Source organism: Hermetia illucens, chromosome 3, assembly GCF_905115235.1.
Source record: "Hermetia illucens chromosome 3, iHerIll2.2.curated.20191125, whole genome shotgun sequence".
In the NCBI taxonomy this organism is placed as follows: Eukaryota; Metazoa; Arthropoda; class Insecta; order Diptera; family Stratiomyidae; genus Hermetia; species Hermetia illucens.
The window spans coordinates 167,434,908-167,459,890 of NC_051851.1; the positions used below are offsets into that span (position 1 = coordinate 167,434,908).

Genomic DNA, 24,983 nt, shown 5'->3' on the forward strand with positions numbered 1-24,983 from the left:
TTCCAGTACATCGTCCATAGAAGTTGCGAACGCTAGCCTAGAGATAAATAGCTGTTTAGGTGGGGACGCCACTTTTAGCCCAGGGCCGGCAGGTATGGGTGGATGAAGTGCCAGGGTATATAGCAGCGGCGGGAAGTGGAGCTTCGTTGGTGACGGGAACGATGCCAAATAGTGGAGCGGCGTGTTTCGCTTCGTAACCTTTTGAGGAGGCTGCGGATATTGTACCGCTGAAGGCGCGTTGGTTAACTCATTCTTGAGAAAAGGAGAAGTAGAAACAGCGGAAGATATAGTTGATGAGAGGTACTCCCCTCGATTGCGGTACCAAAGTAGAAGCCTCAACGGCGCGCTGAATGGCTACCAAGGTCGTAGTCCAAACTTCAACTATCTTAATCTGCATTAAATGGAATATTCAACTAGCAACACTACTTACTGATTCTGGAGATGCACGAAAAGATAAACAGATAACAAAAAATAAAAACAACATCAGAGTTCAATAATCCAACTTAACGAATTCTTTGTTATGCCTTAAACGTTTACTTGATAATGACCTTGTAAAATTGGAAACTACTCCTCAATGTCAGCGAGCACCTCCATTATCATCATAGCAATCACTCAGTTCACCGGAGCATGAAATTCTCGTATCTAATTTCCATATCCAAAAATCTAATCCCAGCGTACATTGGCACTTATGGCACTTATGCAAATTGCAGTCTAGATTGCCTAAACTAGCGTAAACCACTCCAAACTCAGCATAAACAAAACATAATACTTTCCATTGATTAATTTGATTGCATTTTCGTCACTCGCATAAAAACGTGGACGAGATTATCCATTGGTCAACAATGGAACCGTGGCGAGGTCGATGTAACCGGCATCCATCTTATGTAAATATTACTAGCGTTTTTGCTGCAGAACGGATGCAGCCTGAATTGGAAGAAGCGAATGTCGTGGTCAAGGCCCTTCCATTGTCATATCGGGGCTGCAGCTTTGATCACTCGGAATTGTTATAAACAAATTTAAATTGGACGAGCTCAAATCTGTCACTCCCCCTGCTTTGTTGGGTTACTCATTCCCCGACATCCGCTGCTGGAAGCAAACTTTTTTTTTCGAAACTAAATTAAGCAAAGCATGAATGATAATTCGATATAAATTATGCAAATAGTACGTGACCAAAGGTGTAATGCAATTATTATCAATTCCGCAGTTCTTAGCCGTGTGTCGCGTATTTGTTTACGTGCGCGCCATGTCCCAGATATTTATGCACTTCGGATAGGATCAAATATGGATTCATGTGGTTTTCTACAGCCCATGTAACTCTGTGTATCGAAACTGTAATAGCTTAGTAAGAGGATTATATTATATTCGATGGCAACGCACTCGTAGTCCTGAAAACGGCGCGGAAGCTTAATTTGAATTCCTCTATATTTGGGGGATGCGGATGTTATTTGATTAACGTAATTAACTGCGAATTAGGTGGGTGGTTTGACGGTAGTTTATGCAGATTATATTACATTTTGTATAATCATTCGGAATGTAATGGAGATTTTATATGTTACAGAGCGTATAATTTGATTTGCCCCTTGTGGATTACATGGGGTGGGCTCGAATAGTGCTTCAAATGGTTTCGTGTGAAATTAAATTAAAAATTGGATGCAAATCGAGCTGATTACTCGGGGATATATGGATGAATGGTTTTCTGGCGGCGTTGGCTTAGTTAGAGGTCGGATGTGCCAATGAAATTTGGTTAAAAGTTTTGTAATAAAGGTAATGAAAACAGATTTAGGTGATGTGAAAAATGGATTATTAGAGTCCACAGTACGGTGACACTTTGAATGGAGCTCCTCAATATCTGGCAGTCATTCTTCTTGCATTTTAGGTAACATGGGAGTCCCACGATTTTCATGAACTTCCAAACCTCTCACAAAATGACGAAAGTGTACTTTGTTAGACTTGCTTCAGGAGCCATGAGCTCATTGCTTAAGCACGGTCAATAGTGGAAAAAAGCTCAGGACAATGCCGAGAAATCATGCATCACTTTTGGCAGTTAATTCACTTTGTTTGGGCTTGACTCCGACGTCCTCCAGGACTGCTCTCATAGGCGGTTGCAAGAGCAGCTCATAAAATGCCTGTAGTAAGTGAGACGGCTAAATTTAACCGCTTACTGACAGACCTATCGCTGGGTGATCGTGTGCCAAGTCAACTACTGCGTGAGATGAAGTAGTTGGGTGGTGACAAAGTTGGCACCGAGCTGCTCCAGTCTTTGTGACTGCAGAGACTTCTGAAGGACACACAGACCATCCTGACGTGTGCGAATTCGAGGTCTCTGGATACAGTAGAGGACAAAATCCGATCCATGGTTGACGAGGTGTCTCACGACAACTTAGGTGAGATGGTTCACCTGCAGCAGATGGTAGCAGTATCACCAGCCACCATCTCCTGGAGAGTAGGATTAGATCAAGGTCTAGATCCGCCTCCTGAAATGGGCGATCGGTTAGTAGGTACGACTCCTTGAGTTGGCGCAACTACCTGGGCGATACAGACGCTCAAGTCTCAGTTCCTAACGTATCCCGGCATAACAATCATTAAAACTCGCGGCAGGAAATTCTTCGTCGATCCGCACGTGTGGCAACAGACAAGTAGACTTCAGTTTAGGACTTCGACGAAGGTTTTTTTGGCGCTTCATCATCGCGAACATCAGTATATCTATCTTAGGCGCGGATTTCCTGTGTTACTATGGTTTCTCTTCTTTTTCTTCAGCCTTTGTCCCGTTCACAAGCGGGTCGGCTCGTCGTGATCGGTTTCGCCATTTGGCTCTATTGAATGCCTGATCTAGGTGCAATCTCGAGGCTTTCAAATCCCCATCTAGCGTATCAAGCCACCATTGTTTAGGTCTGCCTTTTGGTCGTTTACCATCGACTTCGATGTTCAGACCAATCTTGGCAAGTGAATTCTCGTTGGCGCGAATTGCGTGACCATACCATCGAAGACGCCTCTCTCGCAACTTTTCCACGATCGGTGCAACCCCATAACGATCGCGAATATCCTCATTTCGGATGTGATCTAAACGTGTGACGCCACTAGTCCAACGTAGCATCTTCGTCTCCATTACCGCAAGACGCCGTTCATTGTCTTTTATAGTTGGCCAACACTCAAAACCATAGAGAGCGACTGGACGGACGACATTGTGGGAAATTTTAGATTTGAGACGTTCGTTGATACATCGATCACAAAGAACACCAGTTGTGGAACGCCACTTCATCCAGGTTGCGTTAATGCGTGAAGAAATTTCATAACGCAGTTATCCATTGGCTGATAGCGTTGATCCGAGGTATTTAAATCGCTCAGTTCTGGGCAGATCACTGCCGCTGACAGTGACAGTGCCTGTTTCATGGGGATCGGTCATCAAAAATTCAGTTTTGTTTAAATTCAATCTGAGACCGTGTTGCATGAGGCGATCATTCCATTTTTGAACAAGTTGCTCGAGATCATTTTTGCTATCAGATGCTAGGAAAACATCATCTGCATAAAGCAGTGTGTAGGGCGCTGGACGTTGGATATCCCGTGTGACGGTGTCCATAACAAGAACAAAGAGAAGTGGTGAGAGGGCGCTTCCTTGATGAACACCAACAGAGACACGAAGTGGTTTTGATACATCCGCCATATGTGTTACTATGGTTTACTAGTGGATATCCATAATAGGCCCCTCATTGACCCCGCAATTTCCCTTAGGTCACCAGGAAAAACCTCATCCTGCTCACCCAGCACTCTTTCCATTGTTTTTGAAGATGTTGCCTATGTACATATTCATGCCTGTTAAGCTTGCTGTTCAGCACCACATCAACACTACGGGCTTTCCATTTTTCTCTAAGGTGCGTCCATTAGCACAGCAGAAGCTTGCAATTGCGCGGAAAGAATTCGAAGAATTTCTTAATCAGGGTATTTGCAGGCCTTCAGACGGTTGTTGATCTCGGCCACTTTGCATGGTCCCTAAATCCAATGGCGAATGGCCACCTTGTAGCGACTACAAACGTCTGAATGCTCAGAATATTCTAGACCGCTCATCCACGATTTTGCACACTCTATCGTAAACTGCCGTATTTTCTCAACCTTGGACTTAGTCAAGGCATACCATCAAATCCCTGTGGTTTCCGAAGACATTCCGAAAACGACAATATGCACACTTTTCGGACTCTTCGAATTCACACGTATGCCTTTTGGTTTGTGCAATGCAGCGCAAACCTTTCAAAGATTGATCCACTCTGTGCTGCGAAACCTCAACTTCTGTTTCGTATATTTGGATGATGTTCCGGTCGCGTTTTCCTCTAAGTCCGAGCATTTAGAGCATTTTGAGTGCATTTTTCAACGTCTCCTTCAGGCTGGTCTAGTAGTTAAGGTTGAAAAATGCAAATTTCTACAATCGCAGGAGAGATTCCTCGGCCATCTGATTACCCCTGAAAGCATCCAACTGAATCCAGTCAAAGTGCAAGCGATTTCGAGTTTCTCGCTTCCAAAAACCGTTAAGGATATCAGAAGGTTCTTGGGCATGTTAGACTTCTATCGTTGTTTCTTGCCCAAGGCCGCCCATCATCAATAAATCTTTAACGCGTTCTTATGTGGGCAGAAAGACTCCAATTTGATTGTGTGATTTCCAGAGGCGGTCCAGGCGTTTGAGACCACCAAGGAGGAGCTGGTGGATGCTACACTTTCCTTCAGTAAGATGCACCCTGGAACAGATAACGTGGTTAATGTCGCTTTGTCTCGCGGTGGTGGTCAAGATCCCCGCCACCGTCGAAAGACGACGCAGTTCTTCGAGCTTAAAGACCAACTCCAAATACACATTCAGAGAGTTTCCCATCTTCGCCTCAACGTCCAGTATATACTGCGAGACCTCAGACAAAGGACCAAGGCCATATATTTCGGCCAATTTCCGAAAAGAAGTATTTAACGCCGTTTACGATTTCGCGCACCCAGGCATTCGGACAACGAATTGGTTAGTCACCGCGAAGTATTTCTGGCCGTCCATGAACAAAGACATTAATTCTTGGGCTAGACAGTGCATTGCATGCCAGAAGTGCAAAACAGCAAAGCATGTGAGGAAATTTAGGAGTGTTCCTGCGTTCCACCAAGCGTTTACGAGATTCGCACGGTTTCAGGTATTAGTCATCGATAGGTTGACACGGTGGCCTGAGGCAATACCACCTTGATGTGCCGGCAATTATAATCACCGACCAGGGACTGCAATTTGAGTCCTCCCTTTTCTAAGAGTTGGACAAACTCCTCGGTTTTTACCGCCACCGGACAACCGCTTATCACCCGCAGTTTAATGGAATACTCGAAAAGTGGCACATGACGCTAAAGGTCGCTATAATGACCCAAGACAACCCCTCTTGATCGCCTTTCGCAGGTCCTGCCACTCTTTCTTCTTGACCTCCGAACAGCCAATCGCTAAAAGTTTGCTGCAAGTCCCGCGGAGCTGGTATCCGGGAGAATATGAGGCTCCCCAGCGACGCTGTTCCCAAATTAGGTCGGGACTCAACGCTACCGGTCTGTTTCATCTCCCCAAGGACGCAATGCCAAAACTTAAGCCGCTACCATTCGCCTACCACGCAAAAGCCGCTTGCCCGGGCAATGCGGTCTACAGAGTTTAGACAGAGAAGACTCGAACTCTTGTATAATTGTTACGGAGTGCAGGCAACTTCGTGGTGAAAGCCATACCTTACTAATATAAGATTGAACCTCTGGTCCAATTTTTGAGCAAACACATGGAGCTGCCAAGAAGATTTAGCCGCGAAAAAGTATAATGCTTTATAAGACCCACAGTGCCCAATAAAAGCGGAAGCTGGCTGAATGGCTCCGGGAGCGCGATAACTATCTCGCCGATAGTACGGTTAGTGGAGATGGTTGGAGCACGAATGATAGTCACTGATGTTACGATTACCGGAGGCTTTTTCTCAAGTTGAATCTGTTCCAAATCCGCTGAAAAATGCGATGTCATAGTTACAGACAGTCATATCAGGCCTTGTCACTAAAGAGGATGGTCGATGAGGAGCTTTGAGTCCCTCAGTTAGCGGGATTTTCGGCGGATCTCAGGTATCGCCAATTCACCTTAAAATTGAAAGACTGGATTTTCTTCATTCGATTTGCCATATATGGTGTTGGGGGCTTTCCAAGCGAACATAACGCAACTTGAGAGTCCGTCTAATATATGTACAGAACATCTGCTAAAGACAACATGGATGCAAGAAGAGCGCTAGGAGGAGTTAGATTGCATGAGCCGCACCGAAAGTGACATGGGCGCGACCTTCCCGGGGCTGAATGTCCAACGACGCACAAGCCTGAATGCTGACGTTTGAAAACCATGTGTTTAGAAGCTATGTTTGACCATCGTGGAATATTCAGTCGGTTGAGGTTATTCAAGACATTACAGAAAATTAGCCAAGTCCGCGCGGTAGAATCTGGGATTGGTATGTCCCAATTCAAACCAATTTCCAAAGGGATTGCATGATAATTTTGCCCTGCACGATTACGGACATATAGACAATAGGATCAAAAATTAGGCCACCTCGCTCAGTACTTGGAACTTAGTCCGAGGCGATATCGAAGGTGAAAGATCCACTCGGAACGTAGAGCAAGCACCAATGTTCAGTCGCTAACTCGATAGACTATGCGGGATCTTCTATAATTGCCTCTACCATGGCGAGCTAGTTCCATTTCCATTTGCGCGGTCGAAAAAGCTCTCCTGAGAGGATACAATCAATGTCATAAGCCATTTCTATAGTCTGCTGAACGTCATCCAGGCGTAAATTCTGCGGGTGTTCTCTTCAAACGATTCGCTGATATTTTCGATGTTCAGGCGCCATCCGAACCTGTCTGACCATCTTCTCGATGTTTGCGGGTAGTACCGGAGGATGATGAAAAGCAGAGGAGGCTAGATCATGGGTACTCTCCAGTGCACGTTGTTTAATGAATTATCGTTGAACGCTAGGTATGAGGCATTGAACTGGAAACTTCTGCTGGGATGTAGTAACCGGAAGCCTGCCTGCCTGCATCATGTGTCCTAAGTCAACATATTTCTTTATGCCTTTACTTCCCCGAAGTTCAGAGATAGAAATCAAAGATTGTTCCAGACTGTAAAAATTGTCTTAAAGTCGTCTACCGGGAGACACTTAATTTTGGTACTTTTGCTCGGAACGGGATCTGCATGACTTAGCTACCACCTTTGGTGTGAAAATGGGTCTGGGTAACGATGCGGCCGCATTGATGTCCCCCTCCTAATAACCAACATCGACAAGCTCCTCCTGACGCCAAAAGCCTTGAACGAGGTCATCCAAGTGTAGGTCCTCATCGCCAAAGTGTACAATAAGCGTCTGTGTTGGTGACATTGCCAGACCCAGCCAAATCACTTCCGCATCCATATATTTCTTTCGTAGTTTGAGTCGCTGCACTACTCGAAATGTTATAAAGTTCGCCAGAGTCGCACGGTCCTCCGATAAAATGCTGCTGCTCAAGGTTGCCAATCAAGTGGACTTGCGCCGTTGCCAAAGGATTACTATTTCCCCGCCGTAGAGGAAATCAAAGGCTCCTCCTATGGAATTGGAATCCACCTAATCAGAATTGTGGATACGCTCTACTGTCGCGGGGTCGATGTTGGTCTTTGGATCAAAACCTGTTGTCGTACTGGAGATGGGCTGCGGCAGAAAATCATGATATTGCTTCCCGCATCGTCGGCAACCATTTGCTGAAGATTCCTTAGCTGGATAGCCTGGTTTGAGTCAGTTGATGCAAAGGTTTGAGCCTCGTATCGTTTCGAATCTCTGTGCCATCATTATGTCTGTGAACTGCTGACAGCGAATAATCCAGTGGGGATCCCGGCAGAAAGGACAAGTAGGGGTCGCCTTGAGCCAAGGGCTGACTACATTATCTCCTATAGGGTACTGTAATCGTTACGTTACGGTCTTGAATGAATGATACCTTTCAAAGTCCTGATCCAATTGGACTCTTACGCCAACGATTATTATTATTGAGTCAACAGAGTTCGCTTCAACCTATACTCGCTTCGGTGAAGAGCATGGCCTCTCTACTTCTGTCGGAGAAACTGCCATTCCTCATACTCACTGCGTCGAGTTCGGCAACTTGGTAACGATGATTGTTTCATGAAAGTTTCAGGACTCGCAGAGTGCGGAGTGTAATCTGTACCGCATCGATCACCGCCAATACTCCCTGGAACGACTCCTTTCTCACCGCCTCGATATTGAGGAATCGCATAAGGTGAATATCTCCCATTTGTCTCAAACAGTCATAGGGCTTGTTCAAAGCTTTCCACACCTCCCGGTAGCTCCCGGTGTACAGACCACGATTTAAGGCCCCAGCGTCTGCACTTATGTCTTGGCGTAGCTTACCAGCCTCCAGGAAAACCTGGTTGTGGACAAGCTCGTGAATGCTAGCCACTTGTTCAGTGACCCATCAAAGGGAAGAAACGCCAACGGATCAGGTTTAATATCCTGTCGCCAAAACCTGTCCGACCCCCTCAGCGGAGACCAAACCGGAGCCGCCTCTAGTGCTCAGTGGAGCGTAATTTGCAGTTGTTTATACTGCGACTTAACTATCTCCAGGAACTTATCAGTCTCCATCTCCTTCTTTGTAATTAATCGTTATCAGTGCACATCCACGCTAAACAGCATTTCTTCCAATTAAATGCGGTTCATTTCCGATCCATCTTCACTTCGGTGAATATGTCCTTCGATGAGGCATTGCCTAGCCAAACTCTGAACTAACAACGCAGCCGATTGCTGGATCTGTGATGCGTTTGTTAATTGAAATTGCCAGTTTCTACTTATCCCTGCAAGCTGGTGGTATCTCACAAAATTATGTTCTTTGAAGGGCATCGCTATCATATTGTCATCTTAGCTGGTTCGTCTATCACTTTGATCCAAAGGCATGAATGAGGCAAATCTTAAGCATATATACTGAAGGAAGCCAGCTTAACTACACATATATAGTGTTCTATAGCATCTAATCTCCTGCACAAGCTGTTTATTGCTTCTGTGAGTTTTTCTCCTAAAATATCCTCTAAACTTGGGATCCGGCTCAAGCGCCTAAACCCTACACTCCCCGCCAATGTCTATTGCTTTTTTTTCATAACATCAACAACCAACCAAGCGATTCACGCCAACGTTACATCCCATCGAAGATACAATTTCTTTCAAGATATGGATTCATTGGATCGAAACAAGAAATCCTTTCAAGACAAATTTCTCCTTCATTCACATCTGCAGGGAATGTGAAATCTTTTCAAAAATATTTAAAAGCAAAATAAGACCCGACATTGAAAAGACAACAGAAAACAACGAATAAAACATGCGGCACCGAAACACAATAGGAGCGAATGGGGAAAAATAAAATAAAAAAAAAAACACAAGAACTTCAATCCTGCTTGAGTTCACAACAAAGTGATACGAAAGTTGCAGAGGAATGAAGAAAAGGAGCCTTTATAGCTGTTTATAATGATCATCATATCAAAAACATCCTTTCCCACGTTCCATTTAGATACACACACGCGCACACATATCCGCTGTGTTCTCTGGTTTGTATCTATCTCTCAAAGGATTTATCTTTTAAAAATATATAAACCCTAGGGCTATAACGAGATTTCGGAGCTGACGGTGTGCTGGTATGATGTTGTTAGATTCCTTTGCTCCTTGGAACATGCACGATTGTGTCATATGGGAAAATGCCAAGGATCCAAGTGAGGAGATTCCTTACTCAACGGTAAGGAGTCCTGCACTCGGGTAACAGTCAGGATGCAGCCATGATACCCCGGGTTCAGTGCTTCTCCGCTCTGCTGAGATCAGCTCAGTGTCCCTGGAGCGTAACGAGTAAAACACATCACTTATTTCTCGGTTGAGTTGGTGTAGTAAATCGAAATAAATAGTTTTTTAGTAGTTCAGTTGTTCAGAGTGAGAAGCGAACAGGCTCCATTCCATCTTCTTAGATGATATCTGTGTCTTTCGTTTATCTGCTCATGCAGGCAAGGAGGCAGACAGACAAACAGTTGTAGCGTCAGAGGAAGAGGAATCAAAATGAAACTCTCCTCCTGAGCCTGACATCCATCTTCGTGTTGCTGATGAGTTTTCCACATGTATATATCGTTTTATGGCGAACCATAAAAGTTACTGACATATAACTAATACTTAGCTTGCTTTTCGTCCTATTACCAAGTTTCCTTTCAGCTGCGATTCATTCAGTTTTTATTTCTTTGGGCGCTTGGTTAGTGCGGCTTGACTGTGCTGGATGGTCGTTGTGTCCTAGAAAAGTTTTTCGAGGATTCTGGTACAACGAATTGAACGTTATGGGAAAGTTTTATGAAGACACTTAAGGATATATTATTTGTGCCCTCCATGCATCAATTTTGGACTTAATTCCTAATTACAGAATTTGCCTGGGAAAAGTCTCAAGGAGTCCTGCACAGTAGACTGCACCCCATGAATGCAGGAGGATAATTTGTGTCGGTCCTTTCCTGCTCAGTGCAAGATATGATTTTTATTTCGCCGTCATTATCCTTAAGTCACGGACGTGAACGCAAAGCAATCTCCCGAACTGTACCGACACTTTTGGCCCAGGATTTGGGCTATTTCGAGGGTGGGTGGCAATAGAGGATATATGACCTTCGACATAAAACAGTTTAACAACATGCTGCTCTGTCTACTTAGGTGCTTAAGTAGATTTACAGGATACAGACAGGACGGTATGAAAATGTATGTTATACATACACTTTGGGTCGGCCTATCGTGACTGTCCACAACTTTCTTTTTATAATTAAGCATCCTTAATGGCGCACAAACGACCACTGAAAGTTGTTTTTCTGTGGCATTGAATACTCTCTTGTGACCGATATGGAATGTCGTAATACGACCACATCAAGTCGCCGCCCCGATCCTAATTTACCCCAAAGTCTTGTGGGTATTTTCACATAAAACCGCAAGGACCGCAAGCTGCATGGGGGGGGGGAGAACTGAAATATGCTTCTGTGGTTTTGTGCATCCTCACTGTAGAGTTGATGGTTTTGCTAAGGGCGAACATTTGAGCGTGTGTCCTATGAAGGATGTATGTAGTTCCGAGGAGATGTTTTTTTTTCTGGTAGTCTCTTTTTCGTGTTTTTTTATTGAATTTATTCATGATTTCATAACCATATAGGTTGGACGAGGACGAGGGTTACGAACTTTCAAATCCAAGAACATCCACTGAGGGACTTTTATTAAATTTGTCCTTGAAAAAAAATTCTCTGGAAATTTCGGTTCTATCAACCACTAATTCGTTAATCCTGGTTGAAAGGAAAAGTTTTTCATGTTGCGAAGCTAAAAAGGACATACATTTCTAAAGGAAATTAATTTCGTTAGTCGAATCGGTTGACAGATTCCTTGTTGGCGAGCCCCGCGATGTACTGGAAGAGAGCAAAAGAGAGTGAGCTTTCAGACGTCCTCCACAATTTTAACATATTGTCCTGACAAATTTCGATCGAAATGTTGTCTGAGGATATTCTAGTTTGCGGAAGGTATTCCTTTGTTGTAGATGTTACCATCAGAGACTTCGATTATTCAATTGAACTTATTTCTTAACGACAATTCTACCCCTTCGCGGGAGCTAAAGGTGAGTAATATCCTTGTGATTCTTTCCACTGGACAACAAACCTACCATTGTCTACAAATCAACACTAGCTATCTGATTTGTTTCTTCACTGACTTTTAAGGTTTTCTATAAAACACAGCTAGCTTATTTTAGCTGGGTTTCCTTCCTTCCTTCTGTCTATCCGCGGCGATCGTAACCGCGCCTTCCCCATCTCTTACACTTTTCACAATTTATTTTGGATTGTTGTGATCATAGAATTGATTGCATCCCCATCCGTCTGTCAAGCTGCCAGCCTCCGGCCAATATTTTCCGGAGATAGCACTTCACTTAGAGTTTCGTCTCGGTTCATTCTTTCTTCCATGAACCTCGAGTATAAGAAGAAAACGTGCGCTAGATCCTTCGGGACCCCACCGCAATTTGGGCAATCAGGTGAAGTGTCCAATTTGAACCTATACAGGTATTGGGCTTATCCTCCATGACAAAGTGAAAAACTGGATGAGATTATAATTTGTCTCCCCATGTTTTCTCTCCAACCACTCCCTGATGTAAGAAATCAACCTGTGTGTCCAACGATCCTTTATTGAGTGGTCCCATCGCTGTTGCTATCTAATTATAGATCTCTCCCTTTCAGCCTTTTTCGCTTTCGATAAAGGAGAGATAGACTTGATGTTCATATATTCGTCATCTCATCTGCCAAGATGATCATGTCGGCTCCATTCCTGAGATGACGAACGCCGCAACTTCTGAGACGATTCGGAAGGCAGGGCACACGCTTAGAGTTTTTCATCTGTAGACTGCACTAAGTTTATGTGCACTAAATGATATATGCAACGCTGATCTCCAAATTGGGACTGCATACAGGAAGATGGAACTCATCACTATGATTACAAACATCCTGGAAGTATGTCGCGGACCTCCTCCATAATGGCGATTGATGGCTTTTCGCAAATATACTACACATGCTGCTTAAAACTGAGCCCTGCAACTATCATCACCATCACCAGCAAGCTTGGAAATGATGTTGTCATTCCCAATTCTAATGCGAGCAAAATTTCTCTTCCGGCGCTTGGTGATGAGAACCGCTTCCGTCTTTTCATTCGCGAGTGCCAGCCCAGCGCTAGCCAACCACATCTCTACAGCACAGCATCCTTTAATACCACAACCAGTGCCATGTCGTTGACGTAGCCCACCGCCGTGGCTTCATACGGAACCGGAATATCAAGAATATCATTGTACATGATGTTCCACAGTAGTGGACCTAGTACGGAACCCTGAAGGCCACTTGCGGAGACAACATACTCCTGGTATCCGTCATTGGTGTCATACCAGAGCTTCCTTTCTGCTAAATAACTATCGATAATAACTGCGAGATTGGCGGGAATAGCAATCGTCGCCGCATTTTTCACGCCCAGGGTTACTACATAATACCACGCAATATTAGCTGATACTACCTTTTTCATGAATTGTATTTTTGATGGCATCAATGACCTAGCTTTATGGAACCCATATTATCGATCTGAGAGACCTGCTTGGTTCCTATGACCGGCAGAAATTTATTATAGATTACCCGCTCCAGCATTTTTCCCATAGTGTCTAGGAGACATAAGGGTCTATAGCTATGGTTTACCAGCCTTCGACAACAGTACCAACTTCTATCATTTTTTATCCTTTATTCTGCTGCAGATCTCCAACAGCTCGTTTGCGGTTACTGCCGAAATTGTCGTTAGAATCAAAGTCTTCTGAATGGTGTCAGTACCCCTCTTCTAGGAGGGAATAACCCCTTGAGTAGGACACATTATCTGCTGAAATAACTGGCCCCGGATCATCCTAACACAACTCTATAAGCGCTTCCCCACGGGCTTACATCCGCTTCAGGGCAGAGTCCCCTGAAAAAAATGAGATTTCTGCGAGCTTCCTTGTATGCATGCTGTTTTTGTACCTGATCGATCCTGCCTACTGTGGCAGGGGGATCAAAGACGAACCAGTTAACTACTCCACTAGTAGTTGAGTTTTCTACTGGGGAATGTGCATCTCCTAGCCACATATCTTAGAGTTGTATTGTGTAACCTGGGGAGTTTTTCCGTGAGGCCACCAGCCTTAGTAGGTTGGTCTAGCCCCTTCCCTGAAGATCTGCTCATCCAGTGTTTTCGCGGGCTAGTCTGATGTCCCTCGTGGCTGTTATTTTCCTACTGTGTGGTTGTGGTTTCTTAGTTCGAAGATAATTATCTGGTGATCGCTGTGGATGTTGTCCTCGACAATCTGTCAGGTCATACAACGCGTCTTTGCAGAACTTACTAAGGTTACGTCTACGATTGAAGCAGACCCTCCTTTCCGAAAGGTATTTACATTACCTTCGCTGTTCAGAACAATATCTAACTGGACAAAAGCCTCTAATAGGCTTCGGCGCTTTACGTTATTATCTTTACTTCTTTATTCTAGGGCCCATGCATTAAAATTATAAGCAATCGCGTTCGGATGTCGTCCCCTGGCGCCGTGAACAAGGTTTTCCAACGTGACTTCAAAGTCACATAAGGTGAGACTGGGTGTGACATAGCAGCTGTACATGTACACTCCGCTCTTTTTTGCTAACACAAAGTTGCTCCCACGAGCCCATATTGCCTCTTTCATCAGTCGAGTCTGTGACCCATACGCCCCCGTGACGGTTCCTGTATGGTTCACTTACGATGGCAACTTCCATCTAATACTAGTGGGTAGTCTGCCCCAGTAAATCCTAAACGACCCTGTACTGATTGAAGTTTATTAGATTGAAACTCATTTTTTCATTACAGTCAACATCTTCCTGAATATGCCGTATATCCGGTCCCTTCTTTTCTTCGCACAATAGGCAATTGGGGTCCCTATTGTATTACTTGACAATATGGCCTTTCTCTCCGCACCTTCTGTATCGATCAAACCCATCGATTCCGTTGGTGCATGTCTTCACAAAGTGTCCAAACATGGGACACTTGGAGCACCTCTTTAATGCAGTTTGTTCTCTCAGACGACGGGTAACCCATCCGATTCGAACTTTTCTGCCACTACTAACTTTTGCGCCGCCTCCGTTGGTAGTTGCATTGTGGCTGTTTCAGTACTACCATAGGTTTTCCTCAGACTCACAATGGATTCTTCATCCAGTTCCTCCAATTTAAACTGCTCTTTCAACGCAGCGCAAATTTCTCCTCGGAATGCTCCTTCGTCGGCATCCTTGCACTGTATATAGATCTTATGTTTTTGGGCCCGAATCCTGACCAAGTGAGGTCTTAACTTTATTACGAAAGCCATCAGTTTTCCCCAAGCTGGATTTTTTCAGCTCAAACATGGAATCGCCTTTCTGGATCCTTCTGATTTTCCTGACGCCTAGATCTTTTAGGTCGGAGTTAGCTTTTCTGTCTTTTAGTATTTCCACATACGAAATATTGTCCTTGCTGGAGGTACCAATTGCCTATGGGCGAATGGGTACCTTCGATTACTTCTTCCCCTTTGTGTGAATGACCTTGGCCCATTTACCATTTTCAGACTTCCTCCTTTCCATATTTTTAGCCCCTTTCTTCGGAACTACTAGTGTGCCTTTTTTACTCTTAATTACCTGCTAATTCCCTAAAGGGTCACCATCTTTCTCCCGCACTCTATTATTTGGTGGCCGGTAATGGCACTACGGTTCATTGTTACTTGGGTCGCCTGGGACACTGTTTGGACGGACGGTTTCAGCTTTTGATTGGGTGCTCTTTCCACTTCTTGCGACCTATTATAGAGGACCCTAATGGCGCTCACCATGTTTTTATTAGCTTGGTGCACGTTATGCTTGTCCTTGACGACCTCGAATGCGCCTTCCAGACTTTTTGCCGTCTTTGGCATTGGTGGAGATCGGGAAATCGAATAACTCCTCTTAATCCATTGATCTTAGAGTATCACCTGCTGTCGTCGTTCTTGGACAGATATGATGGATGTCGAAACCGCCTTCGTGGTCCAGCGATTTCCTTTCAGCCCATCATTTTCACCTTCCCTATGGGTGGTCTTGGCAAGACTCTGCCTCGCTTGAACGACTTTTTCTCCAAATCTAAATCACTTGTAGCATTTGATGCCACGGTGGCCAAGTTGTCCACCACAGAGGCACTGCCGTTGAAGGATATCCGGGAGCCCGCCTTTTCAATCCCAAAAGCCACCGGTGCTGGGGGTTCGGACCCCTACACCGTAACTTTACTCCTCACTTCTTTCATGTTGGTTTATTTTTTTGGGCATCTTTCCCATAGCTGATTTCGTCCACCAAAGATAGGCAAACACTAGCCCATGCACAGTCAGAAAAGAAAATTACATGAATACATATCTACACATCAATATGTATGCCCCTATCCGCCAATTGGGGTTGCACTTGATGGGAGATTTGGCGGCTCCTCACAGGGTTTACTGTCTGTCTGTTCGTCTGGCTGTCTGTAGTCACACGCAGTTTTCCTAAAAATTGTTATACCGATAGACACCAAATTTGGTAGGAAGGAGGTTGGTGGGAACTATGAACGTTCACGCACACAGTGAGTGAAAGGGGGTAGGGGGAGGAGTAAAATAGTTTTTTCATGGAATATAGCTATGTGGGGTATCAAATGAAAGGTCTCGATTAGTACTTTTCAAAGCTGATATCAGTTCTGACATTTGATGGCGGAGCAGATCAGTTGGGAAGCGACTTACTTCCACCGGCTCCTTGTTTTTATATTGTCTTCATATAGTTGTAAACCACTTCTGGTCCTGGCCACTGCATCCTTTCTCATATCGAACCTACTACGTGATTTGTTTATATTTGTTAAATTTCGGTTGCTACACAGAATCAATTTATTCTCTCTTCCAAAATTGCCAGCTTTCAGTTTTTAGATAATCACGGCGTAAATCCTCTCGATTTTCTAAGAAATCCGGTGAATAATCCTTCATGGTTAATACTTGAGGATTTACCATGGCTGAATAATTTGTCACTTTTCTTTGAATGGGGATGGAAAATGTTCGCTAGACCAAAAGTGCTGATTTAAGTATTAAGAAAAAGTTCACTAACGTTGTCAGTACACATGGAAACATTATCTTGTATGTTTGATTAATGATTCACACTGCAACGTGCTTCGTACAGATTAATCCAACGGAAGAACTGCAAGCGACGAGATAACATGAAAAAACATCCCTAAATCTATACAACCTTCCTCACACTTGAATAATATTCACATTTCTCTTATCCAACTGATTTATTCCTTCTCTCTTCCATCAGGTCATGTTGCTGGTTGCGGTATTACCGACGAGGTTTCACAATGGATGCACAACATCCAAAATTCTGCGGTAGAGGAACCAGATATGCCTGAGGTGCTTCCAAAACCGATGAGTAATGATGACGCAAAACCAAAAGCAAAACAACACAAAAATCATCCACCGAAAAAATACCAAGGAGCCAACGGGTCTGGAATGGCAACCGATATGGAATTCACTCATCCTCATGAAAAATACACGAAAGAAGCAAACGTTCATGAAAGTTCTTCATCCTCATCATCGGCACAAATGACGGAAAAACGACGACAGGATACAAATCGAAATGAAAGTGTGGGACTTCTAGATGAAGATTGGCATCGGGAATCACATGAACGAGTTCGACGGGCATCGGCGCCACGTCCGCGAGAGGATAACAAGAAGAATACCTGCTCCTTGTATATACAAACTGATCCATTAATTTGGCGACATGTTAAGGAGGGAATAGTCGATGTGAGTAGAGAGTTTCAATGTTTTCTTATTTGCTTTCCTTTGAATAATCCTCTCCTTTGATGAATCCCCTTTGAGTCCATTTAGTTTCTAGACAAAATATTTGATTTAGTCCTGATGGTACAGGGGGATGTTCAACAAAGTGTCATTACGTTTAAAAAAGTCTCGAAAACCCTCTCTCTCACGAAGAGACACATAGTTACCAATGGGACATTACACTAATTGAACTTCAAAGGATGTAATACCTTCCTTTGTTTCAAAAATGCATCCATGGAAACAACTCTTGTGCGCAACACTAATCTCAATCTTCTCAAAACAGTCAACGAAATTTCCCTTCCCCACGTTCTCGGGTTCCAATCTGAAGAAAAAGTAATCAGGAGAGTGCATTCCTTATTAAAACGTAAAAAGGCGTATGGTGGAACTTGAATTATTATCTGTTGCTCCGGAATGTATCTGAAAATTGCTTCTCCCAGACTCGTTCCGAGAATACAGGTATTCCAGGAGGAAGGACGAATCCAAATGTCCTTTCATTTAAGTTATCAACAGCGAATACGAGTATGTTTGGAATGTTGCCTTTGTGTCAGTGTTAATGAAAATCTATTGGATTCAGCAAGGAATGAAAGTAGGTCGTCTGTTGGGATGTTAGGAGGGGGAGTCATTTAATTCGAAATTACACCAGTTCTGGGAATTGTTAGTTTATTAAGGATTATAGATTCACAAGGACTATTGAAAATGGACGCTGATGGATCACATGACAGGTATTTTTACCATATTTAGATAAGATGAACGCAGATAGCAACAAACGTTTGTCTTAATTCCTTTTTTGTTATTGCTATTAAAGGGGTAAGTGATCTATTCAAAAAACCATTCTAACATACTTTCTGATATATAACATTCAAAGGACCAGATATGGACGGCCACAAAAGGCAGTACTTTGGTGCCACAACGGCTTTTGACAGGCAATGGACCAGTATATGTCAGTGGATGGGCAATATCGGCGAAGAAGCAAGGAGGGACCAGACTGAATGTCGACGGAATACCAAGAAACGCTGATCAGTTAGTTGCTTTTGAAGAAAAAACTGATGATGTTGAGTTGAACCACAGAACATGTTGTGGACGTATCCCTGAATGGCATCAACTTCTTGAAAATTCATGGGTCCACCAAATTACTTTGAGGAAACCTTGCTCTTAGGAGAAACGACCAGTTTTTTTTCACAGATGTATCGCTTCTTTCGTTATTCACGATGGTGAAAGGAACGTGGTCTAAACATGCTGCGAAGGTTATCGATGTCTATCGGTGTGATGCTTTAGCGAGTTGATTTGGTTCACCAAAATTTAGGATGCCGAATTTATGGTGTAATAAAATCATGCAGTCTGGTATGTAGGAGTCTGCTGACAAACTATGTGGCAAAACCACAAACCACCTTTTTTTTTTGTGCGTACACGGAGGTGGAAAATCTTAGAAAGACACGTCCGCCGCAGCTCCGCCGCCCGAACGGCGGAACTACAGCGGGCACGTGTGGGATTCACACCCACTAAAAACCACCCCCGGTCTCTCCAGCCCCAGCCCCGCTGGACCACCATTGAGGTATTACTTCGCGGGGTAGGTTTGCTCTTAGGCACTCATCCTTCTCCTATTTGTAGCTTTCCGCCTTATTTGTTCCTTCAGAAACTCCTCCCGGCAAGCATACTCTAGGTGTTCCCTAAAACTCAATTTGGTGTCAATTATTATCCCCAGGTATTTGATAGCCGGCTTTGATACGACCGTATGTCCACCGACCTCCCCTTTCACAGTGTTATTTTTCCTGCGTTTCGTTATTAAGACCGCTTCCGTTTTCGCGTTCGCCAAGGTCAGCCCGGCCTTTTCTAGCCAGGCATTTACCGCTCTCACTGTTTCCGTTGCGTAAACCTCCACATCTTCTGGGTGTTTTGCTACAACAACCACAGCTAGGTCATCAGGAAAGCCGACAATCGTAGTCCCCTCTGGGACGGGAAGAGCAAGCACCCCATTATACATGATCTTCCACAACAGGGGACCCAGTACCGATCCCAAACCACCTCTATTGTTCAGTGTTCGATACATTGATCAGGATATGTGGTAAAATTAGGCCATATTGGCAGCCTAGTTATAACAGTAATGTCTACGTTATTATTCAAAATTTAGAGAAAGGAGAGATTTGGGAACATTAGTTTAGAAGAGAGGAATACTTTCAAAGAACGGTTGATTCTACTGCTTGACTTTATTCAGAATTAATCGGTAGCACTATTTGCACACAAAACCTTTGTAGGGAAATAGGTGATCATGCACTTTCAGAACGAAGCAGAAGAGATTGGTTTAAACGCTTTCAAAACAATGATTTTGATGTAGAATATGTAGAACCCTCTGGCGTATTGAAAACATGTGAAGAGAAGAATTGCAAGCACTACTTCATAAAGACTCATGCCCGCATCCCATTTATGATGGGCCGTACAGCGTGTCACTCCCATATTTTCGGCACATAGATCCGCCTCCTTGCACCAGTTTTTTTTTTTTCGAAAAATTTCGCCCAACAGTAACTAAGCAGCGTGACCTTAAATGGGAGCAGGTATGGCTTGCTTCACTTCACTAATCTGCGGATATACTCTAACCTAAGCCCAATCAGAGTTATTTGCTTTTGCTCGTTAAGGGAGTCCTGGGTTCAGTTAATAATGAACCTGTCCTGCGCTGATACCGTAAGCCAAACTGAATTCTTTCCAAAAAGGAGGCTCCAGAATTGTGGGAGACATTTCCTGAATTGGTACTGCCTGTTGTCAACAGAATGCATGTACCGCCTGCGGCTCATATCGATAAACCGGACATGTTCCCATGAGCAGCATATGCTTGTCTACACGGTTTTGATGAATCACCCTACATATAGCCTGTTCGTGTACAGCACCGGTGTCATTATAGTGTATAGTAAAAATAAGCACGTAGCGAGTCGACTTGGAGATGATCTTGTGCCGCCACGTCAACCATGCCTCTGCCTCCGATGTCACGAGGGAGCTTCATTAGTTCCACGCCAGGGTTTCGATGATGCATTCGGAATTTGGTCATAGTAGTCCGTAACTGCCGCTGGACGTTTTCCAGATCGGTCTTCGTCGACGGCAATATTTCCATGACTGTCACCAAAAACTTTATTAGTTTCGGATCAATGCCATATAGCCGTAGGACATCGATTAGCCAGGTATGCGGGACGCTGTCAAAAGCCTCAGCAAAATCGACATAGCAACGAAAGAGGTTTCTTTGACCTCTAGTGCGCTGGTTCCTTGCATAAGTTGTATGGACATGTCTGGAGTGACTTTCACCTACCGTCGTAGCCGATTGCATATGACAGAAAGTTTCTGCCTTAGTATGTTCAGAATTTTAACTACGGGTGTTTCACTGGGGACGGCGTAGTTCCTGTAAACCCTCTGCTCGTTATCCCTCACTCCTCTGTTGGCATTGTCAGTACTGATTTGGATCAGTCTAGCATACTTTGCCTTAGTGAGTGCCGAAGACGTTCTAGCTGAATCCTGCATGGTGGATTTCTTCGGTAACTTAAACCAGTAACACGAAAGCGAACCTTCTGACGGTGCAATCTGACAGCCGAAACTGCAATACACAAGTGATTGTAGTTGCAGCAACGGCATATCAGTACACAGTCGAACTGCAACTTCATTATTGATTTGAGATAGAATTCTTGGAGTCGCTGGAGATTCATAATGGCTGAGAATACCTGGTCTATGGAAAGGATCCATTTGCGAGGATTCTATATACGAAGTTCGTCCCAAACCTCAGCGGAGACCTCAGCTGGACGGTGGTGAGGAATACTTCGGCGAGTACTGAAACTGTTGCCTGTAGTGTGACGTAGTGTTGTTGATGCCGCCGCCTCTACCCCCATCGACTCTTTGTCACCAGGTTCCGCGATAACCTCAAGTGGGACACGCTCCCTGGTGATGGGCGGGATTGCGTCACTACAGTTATTAAAACGGTGCTGGTATGCGACTCGATTGGGTTGGTTCTGAGAACGAGACCTGTTTCACTTTTTGGGGCACACACTTCGTGCCCTATCTCCCCTATGTTTCATCCAATATTCGAAAAAAAGACCAGTACCGAAAAGTTCTAATTGAGCCCTTTCATTTGATACCTCACGTAAACATGTTCTGTGAAAAGAAAATTTACACCCTCCTTTCGCATGTGTGGGGAGCGTCCCTTAAAATTCAAAATAAATGGCGTCGCTGCTTGTAGAGGGACACACAGACAAAATTTCGTAACAATCGGGTCAGCCGTTTCTAAGTAAATCGGGTGTGACAGACAGACGGACAGGCAAACATTGAACCGATTTTAATAAGTTTTCGTGTTTACATGTCATATCATCGTTATGCCCACATATTTCAGATCAAGCTAGTCACCCAGTGCGCGTTCTTCAGAAAGGTCTCCATCAACTCAGGTCAGCTTTCATTAATCTCTCACTACAACCAAACTTCTCACAACTATCGTCCATCTAATTGTCCATAGGGTCAACAATAGTATAACAAAAATGAAGAGGAGATAGGACGGTAGAAAATTGGAAGGAAAATAAATTCTAATGACTGTGGTTTCAAGTAGGAAGTAGGGGAACTAGGGCTCCTTTTCAGACACCACCTTGTCGCAGTGGTAGTTTACTATTACACAAAGGTTGGTAACTCTCCAAGTGCTTAGAAGTCACAGACTTCGGATCCACCCGCGACTTTAAGAAATCCGGCCTTGGCTGAGACACGGATTTTTGAGACGTCACGAAATTTATGTTCCCCCATCTGTGAAACACAGGCTCTCCACTTCAGTGGAAAACCTTCACCTGGTGTCAACGGCGCGGTTAGCCAGAAAGGATAGTACAGCAACTCCCTTAATCAGAGGAACTGGAAACTTGACTCCAGTCGGCCTGCCGGTGACACTGTTGCTTAACTCTTCCGAAAAACGGGGAAGGAAGGCTCCACGGGAGGAAACTTCAGCCGCAAAGGAGAAGGGATTGCGGGCTTGTCTGTCAGAATCTTCTCCTCCACCTCTACCAGGAAATCGGAAGAAAAAGAAGCCAGTGATGTGGACGCAACTAGCCCAAATTCCGATATGTGGAAACCGATCCATGCAGCCCGGACACCGTGAACCTGGGAGGACTTCTAGCTAACGACAACGGGAGGCACTGCGAAAGAAGGCGAAGTATCTTGGGAATGAGGACATGGGACAAGAATTGTTATGTCCAGTGAAAGCGGGGCTAGTAACCCCAATGTGATCTACACTGAACGCAACAGACTTTTCAGTTAGTGGAGGTTTTCATATTAGGCTTCAATTATCTACAAACATAAGAGTTAGTCACATTAACCTGCAGCATGTCAAAGCCTCTTCCTATCTACTGACGGCAAGGCTGGCAAAGTTGCAGCACTGTCCCTATATATTTCTGTTTCAAAAGCCATGGGTTCGCTTTAACAAAATATGTGGTATTGGATCAGTCAAGGGGATTAGGATCTTCTTCGATAAAAGATCCTCGAGACCGAGCGCCTGCATTCTGATGTCAAAACTATTAGATGCAACCATGCTGGTTAAATACTGAGGCGACCAACTACACCAAACGGTTTATCAACTGATGTTCAAGATGTTGGACAGCGAATCAATGCCTGACGACTGGCATTATTTGGCCCATACATAAAAGAGGGAGATATCTCGCAAGTGCAGCAATTATAGAGGTATCACGTTGCTGAGACCTATAACATATTCTCCGCTATCTTACTAGCCCGGATAGCCCCATACGCCCAGAACGTCATTGACCCATACCAAAGAGGCTTCATTCCGGGCAGATTTATTTATTTATTTATTTAATGAGGACAATACACAGAAAGCAAATTTCTTATTACATATTGTCCTCAGAGGAAGGAGCAAATAAATGGCATATTTTACGCTTAATGCTAGAGAGGGACATAGAGTCAAAGGAACCAAGCTGTAGGGCATTGTTGGACCGGCAAAACCTCGGGATCGGAGAGTGAAAGTAAATCTCGAGCTCGGTGAAAGTTACATCAAAAATGTCCGCATTACGTGTGTTATGAGACGAGGCGATACGGAAAGTAATATCCGAGTTGGCTGAGCAGTCCATCAGACCATTGCAGAGTTTGAAAAGAGGGAGGGGAGATTGAGGGTGCGGAGTCGTGACGGATAATCAACCCGTGGTGAAGGTGGGAAGGTTCTTTTTATAAAAGAGGGAGCGGGTGAATTTGCGTTGTACAGCTTCAAGAGCGCGGCCGTCACGGATGCGGTAGGGGGACCAGACTACACAGCAATATTCAAGGATGTTTTTGACAAGGGGATTGAAGAGTGCTAAGGAGGGCTGGATTGAGGTAAAGTCGGACGAGGAACGTAGGATAAAACCAGACATTTTGGAAGCTCTATTGATGATGTCAACGAAGTGAGAATTGAAACGAAGTTTATCGTCGAATATTACACCCAGGTCTTTGAAGGAGGTCAGTAGTGAAAGGGGTTGACCACTGAGAGAATACGAAAAGGATGATGGGGAGGGTTTAAGGGAATAGCGCATCCAATGGCATTTGTTGACATTCAGTGTTAGCTTGTTGACCGAACACCAACGGGCTAAATTATCAAGGTTGGATTGTAAGAGAGCACAGTCCAATGGAGACGAAACAGAGGGAAACAATTTAAGGTCGTCTGCGTAAAGCAAATACGGACAGGATGGAGGCGAGGTCATTGATAAAAAACAGGAAGAGCAGGGGGCCAAGTGTTGAGCCTTGTGGAACACCAGAGGAAGGAGAGAAGGAACCAGATGAGTGACCATCAAAAGAAACTTTGCAGGAACGGTATGAGAGGTAGGAGGAAAGCCAGGAGACGACTGAGGGAGCGAAGTCTAGCGAAGAAAGTTTAGAGAGGAGAATGTTATGGTCAACGGTATCAAAGGCTTGGAGAAATCAGTATAAACAGCATGTATCTCCTGTCGTGAACTCAAGCGTTTAGCAACAAAGTTGGTAAAGACCAGAAGATTTGAAGCCGTTGATCTATGTTTCACGAAGCCATGCTGCTTTTTGACAATGAAGTGACCGAAGTTCGCGGTCAACCATTCGTTGACGTATCTTTCTAGGATTTTGGAGCAAGAGGAGAGAAGAGAAATGGGGCGGTAGTTCACAGCAAGGGAAGGGTCTCCGCTCTTCAGGATAGGAATGATAAGGGCCTCTTTTCAGAGACGGGGAAAGTAGCATTCGTCTAGACTTTTGTTGTAGATTATACACAGGGGGAGGAAAATGTTTTTTCTACAGTTAAGGAGGAAGAGATTAGGAAGGCCATCGGGGCCAGGTCCGACAGGGGATGCCCTTTCATGCGTCCTCTTTAACTTGGCCCTAGAGAAATTGATTCGTGATGTAGTTGTGAATGCGAGAGACATCATCCTCTTCAAGTCCACCCAACTACTGGCCTACACTGATGACATTGACATTATGGGGCGGACAACTCATCCAGATCGAGCAGGCGGCAATTGGTGCGAGATCTCGGGCTGCACATTAATGAAGGTAAGACGGAGTACATGAGGATGGACGATCCCGGGGCCTACATAACGAAGAAATCTATGAGCGATACCATGGCCGTCTGGTTATGGATAAAATCC

At 44.4% G+C, this 24,983-nt stretch overlaps 1 protein-coding gene across 3 annotated transcripts in view; it reads left to right on the top strand.

The window, feature by feature from the left end:
• The window catches only part of LOC119650694 (disintegrin and metalloproteinase domain-containing protein 10), a 299,715-nt gene that overhangs the window by 245,397 nt on the left and 29,335 nt on the right, over positions 1-24,983 (top strand). For all 3 annotated transcript variants that reach the window (XM_038053675.1, XM_038053673.1, XM_038053674.1), the window contains one exon: positions 16,868-17,352. In XM_038053675.1, the coding sequence (XP_037909603.1) occupies positions 16,868-17,352 (485 nt within the window). The remainder of the gene's footprint in view (positions 1-16,867; positions 17,353-24,983) is intronic.